The sequence below is a fragment of the Carcharhinus amblyrhynchos genome, chromosome 7 (assembly GCF_965287045.1).
Source record: "Carcharhinus amblyrhynchos chromosome 7, sCarAmb.v2.hapA, whole genome shotgun sequence".
Lineage (NCBI taxonomy): Eukaryota > Metazoa > Chordata > Chondrichthyes > Carcharhiniformes > Carcharhinidae > Carcharhinus > Carcharhinus amblyrhynchos.
In genome coordinates this window covers 49,695,394-49,711,839 of record NC_137330.1, presented here as the reverse complement: position 1 = coordinate 49,711,839, position 16,446 = coordinate 49,695,394, and the positions used below count along the sequence as shown (strand labels likewise).

Below are 16,446 nucleotides of genomic sequence, written 5' to 3'. Positions count from 1 at the left end.
TATGAACCTTCCTTCTGTCCAGAAAAACAATCATTCACCACTTCTTCCCTGTTTCCTTTCTCACAGTGAACTTTGCATCCAAGTTGTCATTGTCCCTCTTATACCATGGGCTTCAACTTTGCTGACATAAAATCACAACAGTTTATACTATAAGAGGGAACAGTTGCTGATTTGTTGGCAAGTTTGATGGCTGAGTTGTTGCTGTGGAGAAAGAAAAGTTCCCGGGTAATTCAAAAAAGGTGTAAGGTTTAAACATATTCCTTTTGTTTGTAGAGAATGGTTCCTTGCGTATGAATGTATATTGTTTCTAGTGAGCTTAGATGAGGCACGTTATGACTTCAACTGATTATCTTCATTTCACTGTTAATGTAGCTATTAGTACATTCAGGATTGTTCAGCTGATCAATCATGGAATTACATCGAGCAGTAAATAATTTATTTTGAGCTTTACAAGTGAGAGCTGGCTGTGTATGGTCTGTGTGCTGCCTTTTGAAACAACTGAAGGAACAAGTTGTTTGATCTGATCAAATATTGGGATGTACAACATACACACCATGGCTGTAGCTAAGTGGAACAATGCTTAAACTGATTAGAGAATTAATAACGGATCAAAGAACGCCACCTTAGGCGCTGAAAGGTTCCCAGATTTGTGGCACTTAAACACATTTTGGAAGCCCCATTCATCACGTAAACTGTGTTACCCTCAACAAATCTTCCTATTACCTTATCAAAAGTCTTAATCAAAATTACTTAAGCATGATTAGCTCTTAATAAATCAATGCTGGCTTTCCTTAATTAATTCATGTTTGTCCAAATGACTTATCCCACCAAGGTTAAACTGATTCTCTGTGGTTGCTTGTCTTATCCTTACATGCTTCTGTTTTGAACAAAGATTCTTCAGCACTTTGTACCACCCTGCATCTAAGGCAATTAGAAAATTATAGACAATACCATTACAATTCCCTCCCTCCCCTCTATCCTCAGATGCATTCCATCTGGACATGATTTATCAGCTTTAAGTACTTTCGGACTTTCTTATATCTTCACTTTGTCATTTTTCTTTTAGCTCATCCAGTGTCTCGAACGTGTTTTCAAAACAATTTTAGTAGCATCACTTCCTTGGTAAAGATAGATACAAACTATTCAGTAGCCCAGCCATACCCCTTGCCTGAATGTGTAAATCCCCCATTTGGTCCCGAACCTGGTCCTATATTCCTTTACAGCCTTTAATTATTAATATGTCTATTGAAGACATTTAGATTCTCTTTTATGTTGACTGCCATTCTCAAACTGTCCTCCACATGGACTGCAGCAGCTCAAGAAGGCAGCTGATTGCCACCTCAAGGAAAGTTGGGGATTGGCAATAAATGTTGGCCTAGCCGGCAGTGTTTGTATCCTATTAATGAATTTTTAAAAATATTTTTATACTCCTCCCCTCATTCTGAATTTTCAGTATTCAGCTTAGAATTTAGTTGTATTATCAACCTGGCAGCTGTTATATGCACCCTTATTCTGTTTCATCTTGCTCTACCTCTTTCATCATCCAGGGAGCTCTGGCTTTGTTTGTCCTGCATTTCCTCTTTGTACGAATGCATCTCATCAGTACACAAAGTACCTCCTGTTTAAACACAGCCCATTGTTCAATTGCAGTTTAGCCTGCCAATCTTTGATTGTAATTTACCTGGGTCAGATCCACTCTCGCCCACTGAAATTGACCCATCTGAATAAATGATTTTTATTCTGGATTGTGCTTTGTCCTTTTCCATAGATGACCTAAACCTTGTGATACAATGATCACTGTCTTCTAAGTATTCACATATTGACAATTGATCCACTTGTCCTCATTCTCCAGGGGCTTGTTAGATGTAAGGCAGTAATTGTGAAGTATGTGGATTTCAGTGAAGACTGTGCAGTTCCTTGGCATGGGTTGACACTGAAAATAAAGCAATGGGCAGGAAATTGACTGCACCTAAAGTATAGTGGTATTCTGGTAAATGATTAGCTTAAGTGGTGATGTGATTGCTATTTTAGGATTTTGAGGGGATTTGATAATGTAGACAGGACAAACTTATTGTGCCTTGTCTTGAATAATAGAAGTCAGGACTTGATTTTGCAACTTGGTAGTTGCTTAAATTCAAAACTAATCCACAAAAGCAATATTTCAGTGAATAAGAATTATTCTGCTCAGCAACTTGCCTGGGAGATGGTGGAAGCAGTTGATTTATTCCTGTGCAAATTATAGTGTACACCCCTCCTGATTTGTGTTGTTCAAACCAGAATACTCCATTCTGACTTGCTGTAGCTGTTATGATATTTGTGTGGTTGGTCCAGTTGAATTTCCAATAAGTGGAGCACACCCAGGATGAGATACTCCACTGAATATTAAGAAATTCTCTCTTGTTTCAGATGGTCATTGCCTACCAATTGTATGGCATGAATTTTATTTGTCGCTTAATCTGCCCCAATGCCCACAAGTGGCAGGCAGTAACCATCTGGACCATTGTCCAAATTTTGTAGCATGTGGGCATGGGCCACTGCATTGTCTGAGGAATTGTAATTGGAGCTGACTTCTCAAATCATCAGCAAAGAACCCCACTTCTGACTTTACAATGGAGGTATATTCATTGATGAAACACCTGGCAAATTATTGGGATTAGGATGCCCTGGAACTGGAACTGAGATGATTTGTCTCCAACAATCACAAATGTTTTTAATTGTGCCTGGAAAACCACTAGAAATCAGTGCAGCTCAATAGCCGTATTGACAACACACTTCCTTGCATTGCTGATAGGGTGCTACTTGACTGGATTAGATTTCTGCTGAGTTTTTGTAGACTAGTCACATCTGAGCAATTTTCCACATTGTTAGGTAGATGCCCCTGTCCCTCCAGACTAATAATGTGCTTTTAGTGGGCACATGCTGCCAGAGGACATACCAGAGCTGGTGATGTTAGCTGTTATGATTCTGTGGTTTACAAGTCTGTGGGCCAGGTCTCCCAGTTTGGGCCCCAATTGCCAGGTGTTAGGAGGAGTTTGCAGGCATGACTGGGCTAAGCATGTTTTTGTTGTACTCCAATGCCAAGAGTACAGATAAGTGGTGCAACTGGCTTTATTTCTTTAGTTCTGTCTTTATGGAGAAAGACAAAAATAACTTCCCAGAAATGCTAAGTCTCTTGTGAGAAGGAGGAATTGAAGAAAATTCCTTTTAAAAAAAAGTGCTGGAAAAATTAATGGGACTGAAAGCCAATTAATTCCCAGGGCCTGACAATCTACATCCCAGGATACTAAAGGAAGTGGCCATGTAAGTAATAGATACATTGGTTGTCATCTTCCAAAATCCTATAGATTCTGGAACGGACCTGGCAGATTTGAGGGTGGCAAATGTAACCCCACTATTTAACAGAGGGAGAGAGAAAATAAGGAATTACAAACCGGTTAGTCTAACCAACAGTCATATTTTTGATTTGACATATTATTGTCACATTGGGATATAGCGAAAAGTATTGTTTCTTGCGCACTATATAGACAAAACATGTCATTCATAGAGTGTGCAGCTGAGAAGGAAAGAAAAGAGAGCAGGATGTAGTGTGACAGTCATAGCCAGGATGTAGAGACGATCAGCTTAATATATGGTAGGTCCATTCAAAAGTCTGATGGCAGCAAGGAAGAACTGTCCTTGGGTTGCTTGGTATGTGATCTCAGGCTTTTGTTTCTTTTTCCCAACGGAAGAAAGTGGAAGAGGTGCATGGAGTCCTTGAAAAGCTGACTGATTTTCTGAGGCAGTGGGAAACGTAAGCAGAGTCGATGGTTGGGAACCTGGTTTGTGTGATGGACTGGGCGACATTCACAACACTTTGTAGTTTTTGCAGTCTTGGTCAGACCAGGAGTCATACCAAGCTGTGATACATTCGGAAAATGCTAGCGTGTACTATTAACGATGTGATAACAGGACACTTAGAAAATATCAACAGGATTTGACACAGTGAACATGAATGCATGAAAGGGATATCCTGTTTGACAAACCTACTGGAGCTTTTTTGAGGATGTAACTAATGGAATAGATAAGGGTGAACCATTGGATGCGTTGTTTGGATTTTCAGAAAACCTTTGATACAGTCTCACAAAAGAGATTAGTGTATAAAATGAAAGCACATGCGATTGGGGTTAATATATTGACATGGATGGAAATTGGTTTGCAGACAGGAAAGAGTAGGAATAAATGGGTCTTTTTTGAAATGACAGGTGGTGACTAGTGGGGTCCCACAGGATCATGGCATGAGCCCAACTATTCACAATAAACATAAATGATTTGGATGAAGGAACCAAATATAATATTTCCAAGTTTGCTGATGATACAAAACTTGGTGGGAATGTAAGTGGTGAGGAGCATATTGAGAGGCTTCGAGGCGATTTAGACAAGTTGAGTGAGTGGGTGAATGCTGCAGATGCAATATAATATGGATAAATTGAAGTTATCCACTTTGGATGAAGAAACAGATTAGCAGAGTATTATTTAAATAGTGATAAATTGGGAAATGTTAATGTACAAAGGGATCTGTGTGTCCAAATGCACCTGTCACTGAAAGCAAGCATGCAAGTTAAACAAGTTGCCAAATGGTATATTGGCCTTCATTGCAAGAGGACTTGAGCGCAGGAGCAAGGATATCTGATTGTCTCTGTCCAGGTCCATAGTGAGACCACACCTGCAGTATTTTGTGTAGTTTTGGTCTCCATATCTAAGAAAGGATGTACTTGCCATAGTGGACTGTAGCGAAGATTCATCTGACTGATTCCTGGAATGGCAAGGTTATCTTATGAGGAGAGATTGGGTTAACTATGCCTGTATTCACTGGAATTTAGAAGAACGAGAGGGGATCTAATTGAAATGTATAAAATTCAGACAGGAGCTGGGCAGACTGAATGTAGGGATGTTGTTTCCTATAGCTGGGGTCACAGTCTCAAGATACGGGGTAGACTATTTAGGATTGACATGAGGAGAAACAACTTCACTTAGAGGGCAGTGAACCAGTGGAAGACTCTGGAGCTCAAGTTATTGAATATATTTAAGAAAATAGATTTCCAGACTCCAAGGGTGTCAAAGGGTATGGGGAGAGTGGAAGTATTGTTTTGAGATGGAGGATCAGCTATGACTATATTAAATGGCAGAGCAGACTCCAAGGGCTGAATGGCCCACTCCTCCTATTTGTTTTGTTTCTGTTATATTATTTGCAATTTGATACAACTGTGTGGCTAGGCAGTTAAGGGTCAGCGATGTTGATATGGAATTGGCTCACACTGGGTGTAAGACTCTTAAATAGGGGATCTCACTTCCCTCTGAGGCTTGTACAATGACAGAAACAAACTTTTGATGCAATTTCCATTTTATGTATAAAGCCTCTATTGACCTACTAACAATAGTGTATACTTAGAACAGCAGTTGCTTAGTAAAAATGCACACAGGAGCTAGTTCTCAGGTGGTCAGTTCGCTAACTAACTCTTGCCCTCGACTTGTGACAGACCACATCTTGCTTCCCAGGCTACAGCCACAGTGTTCTTGGGGGCTGTGGCATTACAGCTTTTCCTGACCCGTAATGTAAGTTGGTTCACCAGATTGGGTTTTGTTGCCTTATCAATTCCTCCAAGACTGTGCAACATCACCAGCATTCACGTGGTCAATTCCTGCTCTCAGAAGGGCTGGGGGAATTGGGTGTATATCAGCAATAAATTAATATCTCACCTTGATAATGCAGGAAAAAAGCAATTTACACATCTCCAGAGGTGGCATCTTCTATGAGAGTTGTTTGTCTGGTTTGTGATTAGTACGGGTCTCTACCTTAATGACATGCCCTGACATGTCCATATATCCCTGTTCAGTTAAAATTCTTGATTTTTAAAAAGTCTAATATAAGCTGCAGTGATGATGTCTTCGGCCAGAAATCTTCTCCTTTTGTTCCAATATCCTCCGCAACATTCAGTGAGCGTCACATGCTGGTGTATACCACAATTGGTTACATCTTGCATCTAAATCAAAATTTAAAGTGCCTCATGTAAGGATGGAAGCATTCTTTCCCTAAAGGATGTTACAAAATCAAAATATTTCCAAAAATTCAACTGTTTCATAATCACTTTTACTGATACCAGCCCTTTATTTCTGGAATTTTTAAAGAAAGCTGAATTCAAATTCTCAAACTGCCATGGTAGAATTTAAATATATTTCAACCAGATTATGGGGTCTGGCCTCTGGGTTTCTGATTGGGTAATCACTATTATACTCATTACCATTTGTATTGTAATGGATTATATGTTGCTTTTAAGTAATCTACTTATGGAGTATCACTTAATAAGCGTGCAGGATGGTCCATCGCACATCAATTAATACTCTCCAGTGCCTATGGCTTCAAAATACCTCAAGCTATCAGATTCTTTTCCAATGTTGTGAACCTTCCAAGACTATAATTTCATTTGAGATTTCATGTGATGGTTCAAATAATTTGCTATAACTTGAGGCGTCTATTGGCTTCTGGTTATTCCATTATTCATGATTCATATTATTCAATATGAATGTGGCAATTCAAAATAATCTGTGGAACCTTAACTCAAGAATTCTCAAGGACTTTTGAAACTAATTCTGCTCTTACTAAATATGGCTATTTTTTCTCAACAGGAACAGCATACTGTCAGTTTATGGATATGCTCTTTCCAGGCTGTATCCTTCTAAAGAAAGTCAAATTCCAAGCAAAGTTGGAGCATGAATACATTCAACATTTTAAAATCCTCCAAGCAGCCTTCAAGAAAATGAATGTTGATAAAGTATGTGCTTAAATTTAGAAAAAGACTACTTTTTTATTAAATAAATTATTTGAGTTGCTTGGTCTTCTTGCCACATGTTGCAAGTTTTTTGTCTTGGGCTATCACCTTTACGAAGGCTTAGGCAGCAGGGTACCCTGTATTGGTTCTTATAGGCAAAAATCATTGTTAAGGTTTTTTGTTAATAAATCTCTGGTTCTTATTTTCTGTTGATACAGTATTGAACCTGAGGATGTTTTGGCAAGGTAACAATAATGAACAACAGAAAACATTTCTAAGCATAAGATCATGTATAACATTTTCAACAAAACAAAACTAAGATGCTGCAAGTATGAAGCAAACACGAAATGTTCAGAGCACTCATGTCAGGCAAATCTTTGGAGATATCAGACAAATTAATATTTCAGATGTGAACCTTTCATCAAAACTGGAGGCATTATCAATGATCAGCCACTAAAAAGTAATCGATCAGAGGTAAAGAAGAAAAGTGTTTTTATGCAAACATATGGGCATGTTATGATCTGTAAAGTGTTTGAGTGGAAAAGGCAGAAGGGATAGTAGAAATCAAAGACATTTGTGAGATACAGAGAATGTGCAAATAGCTCCAGAGAAGGGGGATAGATGTAGGTGATGATGGAATGGCAAAAAACAAATCAAACAGAGCAGATTCCACTGACCTAAACACCTGGGAGAAGTATATAAACAGGTCTTAGAATGGGGACGTTCCATGCTGGCAACCAGTTTGTACCCAGGTTTTTTCATTTATGGGACTTTTGCCAGTTTTTATACTTCAGACTCTGTCTACCTTATCCCTACTTCCCTTTGGTATTTTCATCTCGTGACTGAATTTGATTTGAGTCTTATTAGCTGAATCAGTTCTATTAATTAACCATCTCCTGTTTACCACTCAAGAAATTTACAGGTAATTTATCTTGTAATTCAATAAGTTTCCTCACTCTTTCTTTTGTCCCTTTTAAATGTTGCTTACCCATAATACCCAGTTCTGATTAAATGTCCACGTATTAAATGTCAATTTGTCTATTCTCTCCATGGATACTACCTGACCTGCATAGTGTAAATAACATTTCCTGATTTTCATAGCTCTGTCTTCCAACAGAAAATAAAACCCTCCACAATCAATAGCTGCCGGCTCAGTTCTGTTTGCGCCAAGCATGTTATACATTTAGGCCAGAACTCTACCACCTCACCTGCCCATAATCAGAGCAGGTGAGGGTCTGCAACAGAAATTTCTGTTGACCTTGGGCGGAACTTTCTGGAGTCGCCCGAGTGAGGCTGCAAAATCCCGCCCTTAATGTTATCATCGCTGCATCGATAAAAGACTTGTAGCTAAATATTTGTACAGTTGAGATCTTTTAATGGCAAAAATGTTGTTTAATCAACACTTTAAATGCATGAGATTCTAATGAACAGTGTATGTTCAGTGACAGATATCTAATGCCATTAACACATCCTGAAAAATAAGTTTTTAATTTTGCAGATTGAAAAGGGAGAAACTAATCCTTTGCACGCCACACAGCTGAATGCACTGTTTAACAATTTACATATGGACTTGATTGCTATTTATATCTGTATAAAGAATTGCTATTTTGGATGAGTTGCACTGAAGCAACATTATTTCAAATTATTTCCAAAATGTTTCTGAAAAATTTTTATCCTTTAAAATATTTAACAGTTGAAGCTGGAGCAATTGTCTATTCAAGTGAGTTAGTTAATTTGTACCCAAGAATTGGCTTGCACTATTACATGCTAAAAATGTTTTAATTCTATGTATGTAATATCACACCAAACACTGAAAGCCTAAATTTCTAATTCCAATTTCTGATGTGTGGAACAGATGTCATTTAAAGTAGATTAGTGAAATATTTTTCTACTTCAATTCTGAGCTCGCAGTAAAAATCATTAATGTAGTTGTTGACGAAAGGTACTACCTGTGATTGATGATTGTGTTCTAGAGGAAGATTTTTCTGGCCAGTTGCATCACAGCCATGCTGAAGAAACACTTTCAGGTTGGATTGGTTTGCTGACAAAATCATAGCATGTTTTATTTTCCTATTTGATGCAGTAGTGGTAAAGGAGAGATCACAGCCCTCCAAGTCTTTGAGGATGTGCTTTTTGAGGTAGTGAAATTGTGTTTCAGGAAATCACATTGGGTGCTTTCAGAGATCCTTTTGTCATTCATCTGGTAAGAAAGTACTTGAAATTAGGCTAACGTCTTTAACAAACTGAATAAAAACGGCAGCCTCTTTTTTCTGTCTGGTCTTGGGAGCTTTCAGGATTTTGTGGGTTTGTGATAAAACAATTATAAATCTAAGCGTGTATAATGGACAGCTGATGTCGAACTACTGAGAAAGTTACATAAATAATCTAAAATTAGGAAATTTGATATAGCATAAAACTAATGTTTTATGAAGTCCTGCATCATATGGCTCATCGAGGCTTAACGGCATTGGAAAATAAAGATAGTATTCATTTTTCTTACATCATATATATTTCATATACAGATGAATCAGGTCTGTCACCTTGCAACTGAAATCACAGGATTCCTTCGTGTCTTCGTCCAAGGGCTGGAAAATCTCCCTTATTACTTTGGCATATTTAAAACTTCAATGCAGTTCCCTCCTGTTTCTCATTCTTTAGCAGCAGTAACAAAATCATACAATTGCCCTTTCCTCAGTAATGAGTTATTAAACTTCTTCAGTCTGATAAAATGCTTAAGTTTAAGTTTTGTCATTTCCTGCTTCACTTAAATTTAGTACATTTTATTATTGGTTATTTCAAGCAACATGTCCACCATCTTTCATCTGTGCAGCATCCTGAAAGAAGTATGACCATTTATTTTCAAAACTCATTTGTTGAGAAAATCCAACCCACTGGAAAAGATTTCTGGACCAACGAATGATTTCTGCTTCAAGTGAAATTTTGATGTTGAGATTCCAGCTTAACTAGGAGTACAAAGTACTACTCGTGCTTACTAAGATGTAGAAGAACATTATATTTAGTCCTGAATAATCTACTTTAAGTAGTTTCTGTGACAGAGATTGTCCAACGCAATTGATTGGTTTTCTGAGACCAGTGTAGAGGGAGTTTTGTAACATCTTTGAATGAGAGCCTGTCTTCTGTTAAGACTTTGAAAAATGTTTTTTATATCGTGAACATGTTTTCACAAGTTAGTATTAGGTTTGTTTTATTCCAGCCATAGCTTAGGCAGCTGATCAGTCAGTGATACTCTGGTAGCCACAGGCAATCTGCTGATACTGCTCTGTCATATTTTAGCTGGCATGCTTTTGTATCTCGATGCTCCCTGTTTTGAGAGCCAGTTTTAATTTGTTAAATTGGAGGTCAAAGAATTTTTCGATTCTTGTTTTGAAGGGTAATCTTGTTTGAGTTTTATCCTAATGCCAACTTATCTATTCTGAGCTATACAGTAAGCCATGATCTATTGATGAGCTATTTCTATATAGGAAAAACAGCAGACTTTTTTCCTATTATTTTGTGGATTCAAAACTTGGCATGGAAAGCTTTGGATTACTTTCCTCAGTTGAAGAGACAAACCGTAAATCAAGAAAATCTAGTGCAGAGTCATGTCTGATGTTCTTCATGTAGATAAAGAATGCAAAGTCTAAATATGAATACTCTGCGGCTTACATGATCACTCAAAAGTATTGAGTGAAATTTGTCCATCTACAAGCGGTATAAATTATTTTGAGGATTCATTTTACGCACAGCTGTTTGAAGATCTGAGGAGGCAAGTTATGTACCAAACAAATCAGGTGTCAATCTCATCCTCTGTTTAGAGACATTCTACATGTTTGGTATTTGTGATATTGACCTTTCTGCATGGCATCTCTCTCTGTTTAGAAAGTTCCTGCAGTAGTTTTGAGCGGGGCAAGGCTCATCTCCCAAGTGGATTTACTATTTGAAAGCAGTCAATGTTGTTTTCAGAACACGTGAATGAGAGGTTTTTATACCACTAATATTGGTGGTTCTTCATTCTTCAGATGGATTTTATCCTCTACACAGAGATTTAGAACCAGCTTGTGATTTTTATTTCCTTAAATTTCGGTATGCTTCTTTACTCTTGAGATCAGATGTCTTGCGCCAAAAATAGTTGGACTTATGGCGCTCAGTTTCGTATGACAAGTTTCTGAACAACGTACTTTGGTGCTGCAACCATTATACTTTGGCAATCAAGTTCAGCCGTTCTTGGGCCTTCTTCATATGTTTTATGAAAACCTGTTTCAGAAATGTATTTCTATCATTCTGCGACAGAATTTCTGCCCATTGTGTTCTTCAGAAGTTGATTGCAGCATTCACTGTGAATATTTTAAGATCTGCTGCAAATAAAATGGATTGGATCAAGAAGTTGCCATTCTAGATAATTACATTCTTCTTTGGGGTAATTCTTAAGTGTATTCACCTCCAGGCTGTGTATTGTGAGCCAGTAATGAAATGTGTTTCTCTGATATATTACATTGGTTGGTTTGGCAACTTACAAGCAGAATTAAAGTTTATTCTGCTACGTCTATGATTACTTAATGGATTAATTTTGACAGACTAGCTATAAAACAGCTACTTTGAAGAGCCTCAAGAAGTCCTTAAATACTGTTTGGATGTATCTGCTAAGGCAAATACAGCTTTTGCCACATCTGTTCTCTAAGCTGGTCTAAGTCAAATCACAGAACCTCCCCTCTCATTTTTGCTACTACTATGATCTAATTGTTTATATCTGGAGGATAAAAATGAGGAAGCAAATAAGATGACCTGCCTTTGGTATTGGTTCTTCCTCATTCTTTAAATGCATTTTATCCTTTACATAAAGAGCTCCAGTCTTCCTTCCCCGCTGTCTTCATGCTGATTTGGCGTACTTGGAGGTTGATTGTTAATTTTGTTTAATTTCTCCTTCGTTGTATCACCTCGGTCTACTTTCAGCCACCCCCATCAAAAATACCTAAGGAGGGCATCGGGATCGCTGACTTGTATACAGTGTGGGAGTGAGGGAGATCACATGGCTGTTGCGAAGAACATTGTTAAAAGGACAGAGTCCTGTGATTTCCCCCATTGGATGACAGACCTGATTCATCTGTATGTGGTGGATAAACTCCATTGAAATCATGAGGAAGACCATGTCAAGGTATGTCAATTTACTTCACGCAATCCAGTAACAGTAGAATAGTGCAATGTTTCAAGAATTGAGAAATGCTTTTCAGTGTCAGTCATTATCTTTTCAAAGCATTTAAATTACTCAAATGGATTACTGTCTTGCAATATTGTCATTTATGTGTATGTGAGATCTATATATTGTATATATAGACAGCATATTTATACATATATATATATTTGTGTATAGCATATTATATATGTCATCTTGCATCAACCATGATCTAATAGAATGGCAGAACATGGTCAAGGGACTGAATGACCTACTTGTGTACTTCTATCCTAATGTGTCTGTTGCACTCCAGTATTATAGATATGAAAAAACCTCTTAAAGGTAGCTGTAACGTGATTGAAATTTACAATTAGTTACAATTGTCCTCTGAGATTAGAAGCAGCTTTAATTACTTGGGTTTGCCAATTTGGAGTTTTTTAGTGTAACCGACAAACCATCATAATCACGCTCCATACTGAGACTACCCGAGTGCAAATGATGAACAATCGCTCGTCTTGGTACGTGTTGAAACAGCCTAAAAGGATTTTTACAATAGATATTACTGTAACCTTTGAATGAATAACTGATTCAATTATGATTCAAATATAAAATTCCAATACATTAATGTATTACAAATAACTATTTTGTGCTGGGTAAGGGGAATTCTGGTGTCAGAAATTGAAATTATTTATTTAGTGATTACTGTAAGGAATTGTTTTGTTAAGGTGTATACCGCATGGGTACAATAGCATAGTGGTTATTTTACTGGATGAGTCATCCAGAGCATACAAGTCCAATCACACATTGAAGTTTGTGAATTTGAATTTGGTATTTTAAAAATAAATCTACAATAAAGGGCTAAGAATAAAAACTGATATCAGTAAAAGTTGCCAGAGAGCCATAAAAGTTTAGTAATGCCCTTAAAGGTAGGATATCTGCTGTCCTTAAACTGTCCAGCAGATATGTGACTTCAGCCCTACTGTTATGCCTTTTTAAGTGGTTTAGGTAGCCACTCAGTTGTATCAAGCAGCTGCAGAAAAATAAGAATAAAACTGCATGGGCCATTTGCTGCAAACTAGGCTTTGGACATGACAAAGACACATCTCAAGCGAACCATGCAGAATTCTCTGCACTAGTGTCGGGGAATTGGTGCCAAAATTGGAAGAACTGTCTCATAGATTCCAACCAACAACGTGGCGTTGTTGTCATCTTTGGCAGTGTCTACCAAAACCTTCAAACTCCACCACTTAGAAAGACAAGGGCAGTAGGTACACAGGAACCTTCAAATTGCCCTTCCAGTCCATATCTTTGCAACTTGGACACATCACCATTCCTTCCTTGCTGTTGATTCAAAAATCATGGGGGTGTTCCCTACTTAATAGTATTGTGCAAGTGTCTTAACATCTGCCTTTCAAAAGAAGACTCATCATGATCTTCTTGAGATCAGCAAATGCAGGCCTTGTTAACAACACATCTCAAGAATGAAAAATAAAAATAAATTGGATACAAATCAGGTAATTCTAAAGTCCTAGAAACATTAACCACATGTCAAAATGCCACTTAGTTGTGTTGTTTTCATTTTTCTTGAGAACTCTTACTGGCAATTCTATATAGAAGTACTTTTTGTAGAACAACTCTTATTCCTTAGTAAATATTTAAAACTTAAGCTTTTGTTTTCAAAACATGGTGACATTGGTGAGGCCATTTTAATTACCTTGGAAAAGACGGTAGTGGGATGCCTTTTGACTTGGTACTGGTTGTACAACTGAGTAGCTTTCTGGCTCACTACTGATGCCAATTATAGAATAGATTCTCGAATCATGTTTTGAAACATACATAGAAAATACAAGCAGGAGTACTGGGTACTGAAACAGCTTGAATTTTAGGACAATCCAATGGCTTGCTTGCCCTTTTTTCAGGTGCTAGCCAGCGAAGTAGCTCTTTTTATTGAATTCACTTTGGGATTTGAACACTCAACTTTGATTTCATGATCTTAATCAGTTAAAACTTCTGGTTTTCATTATTCGTCCACTTCTAATATAACATGGATTTGGATTTAGAGTCAATAAATCTGTTTCAAAAGCAACTCCTTGTAGCTGCCTTCACCATTATTTCAAATTTTAATGTAACTTGCTGGCGCGTACTTAAGTACAATTGCCATTCCCAAGAACAGTACAGCAGCAACAACAACCTGCATTAATACAGCACCATGATCATAGAAACATGTCAGAAATTCTCAGGACTGTAATCAAGCAAAAATGAATGTCGTGTCCAGGAAGGAGATCATACGCAGATTGACCAGGTTTGGTTGTGAAGGAGATTGAGGAGGGTCTTGAAGGAAGAGAACAATTTAGAGATTTAAGTGAGATTGTAGAAGTTGGGACCAATACTACTGACCACATAATCTCCAATAGTGGGAAAATGGAAGTGAGGAAGTACAAGAAACTAAAATTGAAGGATTATTCAAAATCTGTATTTGTCTTATGTAGCTGAGCTTCAGTTTGCATCACTACTGCATCGTTTTTCCTTCCCAATTCCTGATCTTTCAAAGTAAATCTGGCAAATGATTTGGTGTTGAAGTTATTAATGCCCAAACCATTCAAATATACAAGAGAAACAAAACAGCACATCGATATTTGTTTCAGATTGAGGTGGTCCTGAAATTTTTCTTTGCAATTAATACAAAATTGATCAGTCTTTGAATATCTCTCTTACTGCCCTTAATTTAAGAATAGTAACAAAGTATAAAAAAAAGGATAGAATGAAGTTTCACAATATTATGGGGGAGGGAACAATTGGAAAATTTGCAGATTGGCCAAGTGGATGATATAGAGGATAGATATAATCTACAAAACAATATTGATAGGCTGGTGGAGTGGGTCGTAAAGTGATAGATGGATTTTAATATGGGGAAGTGTGAGGTAATGCATTTAGGGAAGTCGAAGTTATAGGGAATACACAATAATGAGAATATACAAAGAAGTCAATGAAGTGATAGATCTTAGTATACAAGTACACAGGTCCCCAAAGGCAGCAGTTCAAGTAGACAAGATTATACAAAAGACACTGGACTGTTCTCCTTCATTGGCAGAGATATAGAATCTAAAAGTAAGAATATAATGTTGGAATTGTATAAAACACTGGTGAGGCCACAACTGCAGTATTGTGTGCAGTTCTGGTCACCATATTACAAGAATGTTGGAATTGCTCTAGCGAGAGTACAAAGGAGGTTTACAAGAATGTTGCTAGAGCTAGGAAAGTGTAACCATGAGGAGAAATTGGATAGGTTGAGGTTATTTTCCTTGGAACAAAGAAGGCTGAGGGGTGGCTTGATAGAGGCATACAAAATTATGAGCGGAAGAGATAAAGTGGATAGGATAAAATTGCTTTCCTTGGTGGAGAATACTAGAACCATAGATTCAAAATTTGGCAGTAGGAGTAATGGGGACAATGAGAATGAACTTTTTAATGCAAATTGCAGTGGGTGTCTGGAATTCGCTGCCTGAGTTGATAGTGGAGGCTTTTAAAACTTGTCTTAAAAAGTACCTTAAGTGCAGATTCTTAAGTCCAAAAATATGCAGGATAGGTGGATTGGCCATGCTAAATTGCCCCTTAGTGTCAGTGGTACTAGCTAGGGTAAATGCATGTGATTGTGGTTGGTGCAGACTTGATGGGCTGAATGACCTCCTTCTGCACAGTAGGGATTCAGTGAAGTGCTATAAGCTACAGGGCTATTGGCCGGGTGTTAATAAGCCAGTCACCTATGGACCCACTAGAACAGCAGCTTGTTTAATAACGTGTAAATCTCCACTCTTTAAGTCTGTATCATCAATCCTGTACTTAACCAGATGCCCTTTTTTTCATTAAAAATAATTAACTTTGCTAGCATCGGCTCCACCTATCCACTTTTTATTAGAGAGAAAATTTTCTCATCATTCAGTTTAAGATTTGATTTCTACCTCAAGTGGGCTTTTGGAATTAGCCCATATAGAAATCAAGACAAAAGTTACTTTTGTTTGAAGAGCTTATATATGCTTTTGTCCTCCTTTGACCTTTTTACCTCCACTTGCCCAGTTGAACAGTGCACTGCCACTCACCATTTAGGCTCACAAGTGAAGAATCACATCCAGATCACTGGCACTCCAGCATGTCATTACTTTCAGGACAGGATAGCCTATTAGAGAAACTCAGAAAATTGTAGGAGCAAAAAATAAAATATTAGTTTGCTCGAACCTTTGGGATTTAATCCATGTGTTGTAACATGTTCACATACATTTAAATGTTTGTAATACTGCCAGAGTTATCCTCTATCAGTTAAATTGCAGAACATGTCCTTTGACTATGCATGCCTTTGTTTCCCAAGCAATTCTTCTCAATTGTCATCTTCCTTTGTGGCAAACAGGTTTTGAATCCACCAATCTAATTTGTGATCAATTCCATAAACTGCCTTTTTAGAGTCTTGTATGGAGG

General features: G+C 37.6%; 1 protein-coding gene across 1 annotated transcript in view; it reads left to right on the top strand.

Moving 5' to 3' along the window:
• The window catches only part of LOC145344928 (microtubule-associated protein RP/EB family member 3-like), a 70,444-nt gene that overhangs the window by 24,562 nt on the left and 29,436 nt on the right, over positions 1-16,446 (top strand). Inside the window, exon 3 of the mRNA XM_080192259.1 lies at positions 6,664-6,809. Coding sequence (XP_080048385.1) covers positions 6,664-6,809 — 146 coding nt within the window. The remainder of the gene's footprint in view (positions 1-6,663; positions 6,810-16,446) is intronic.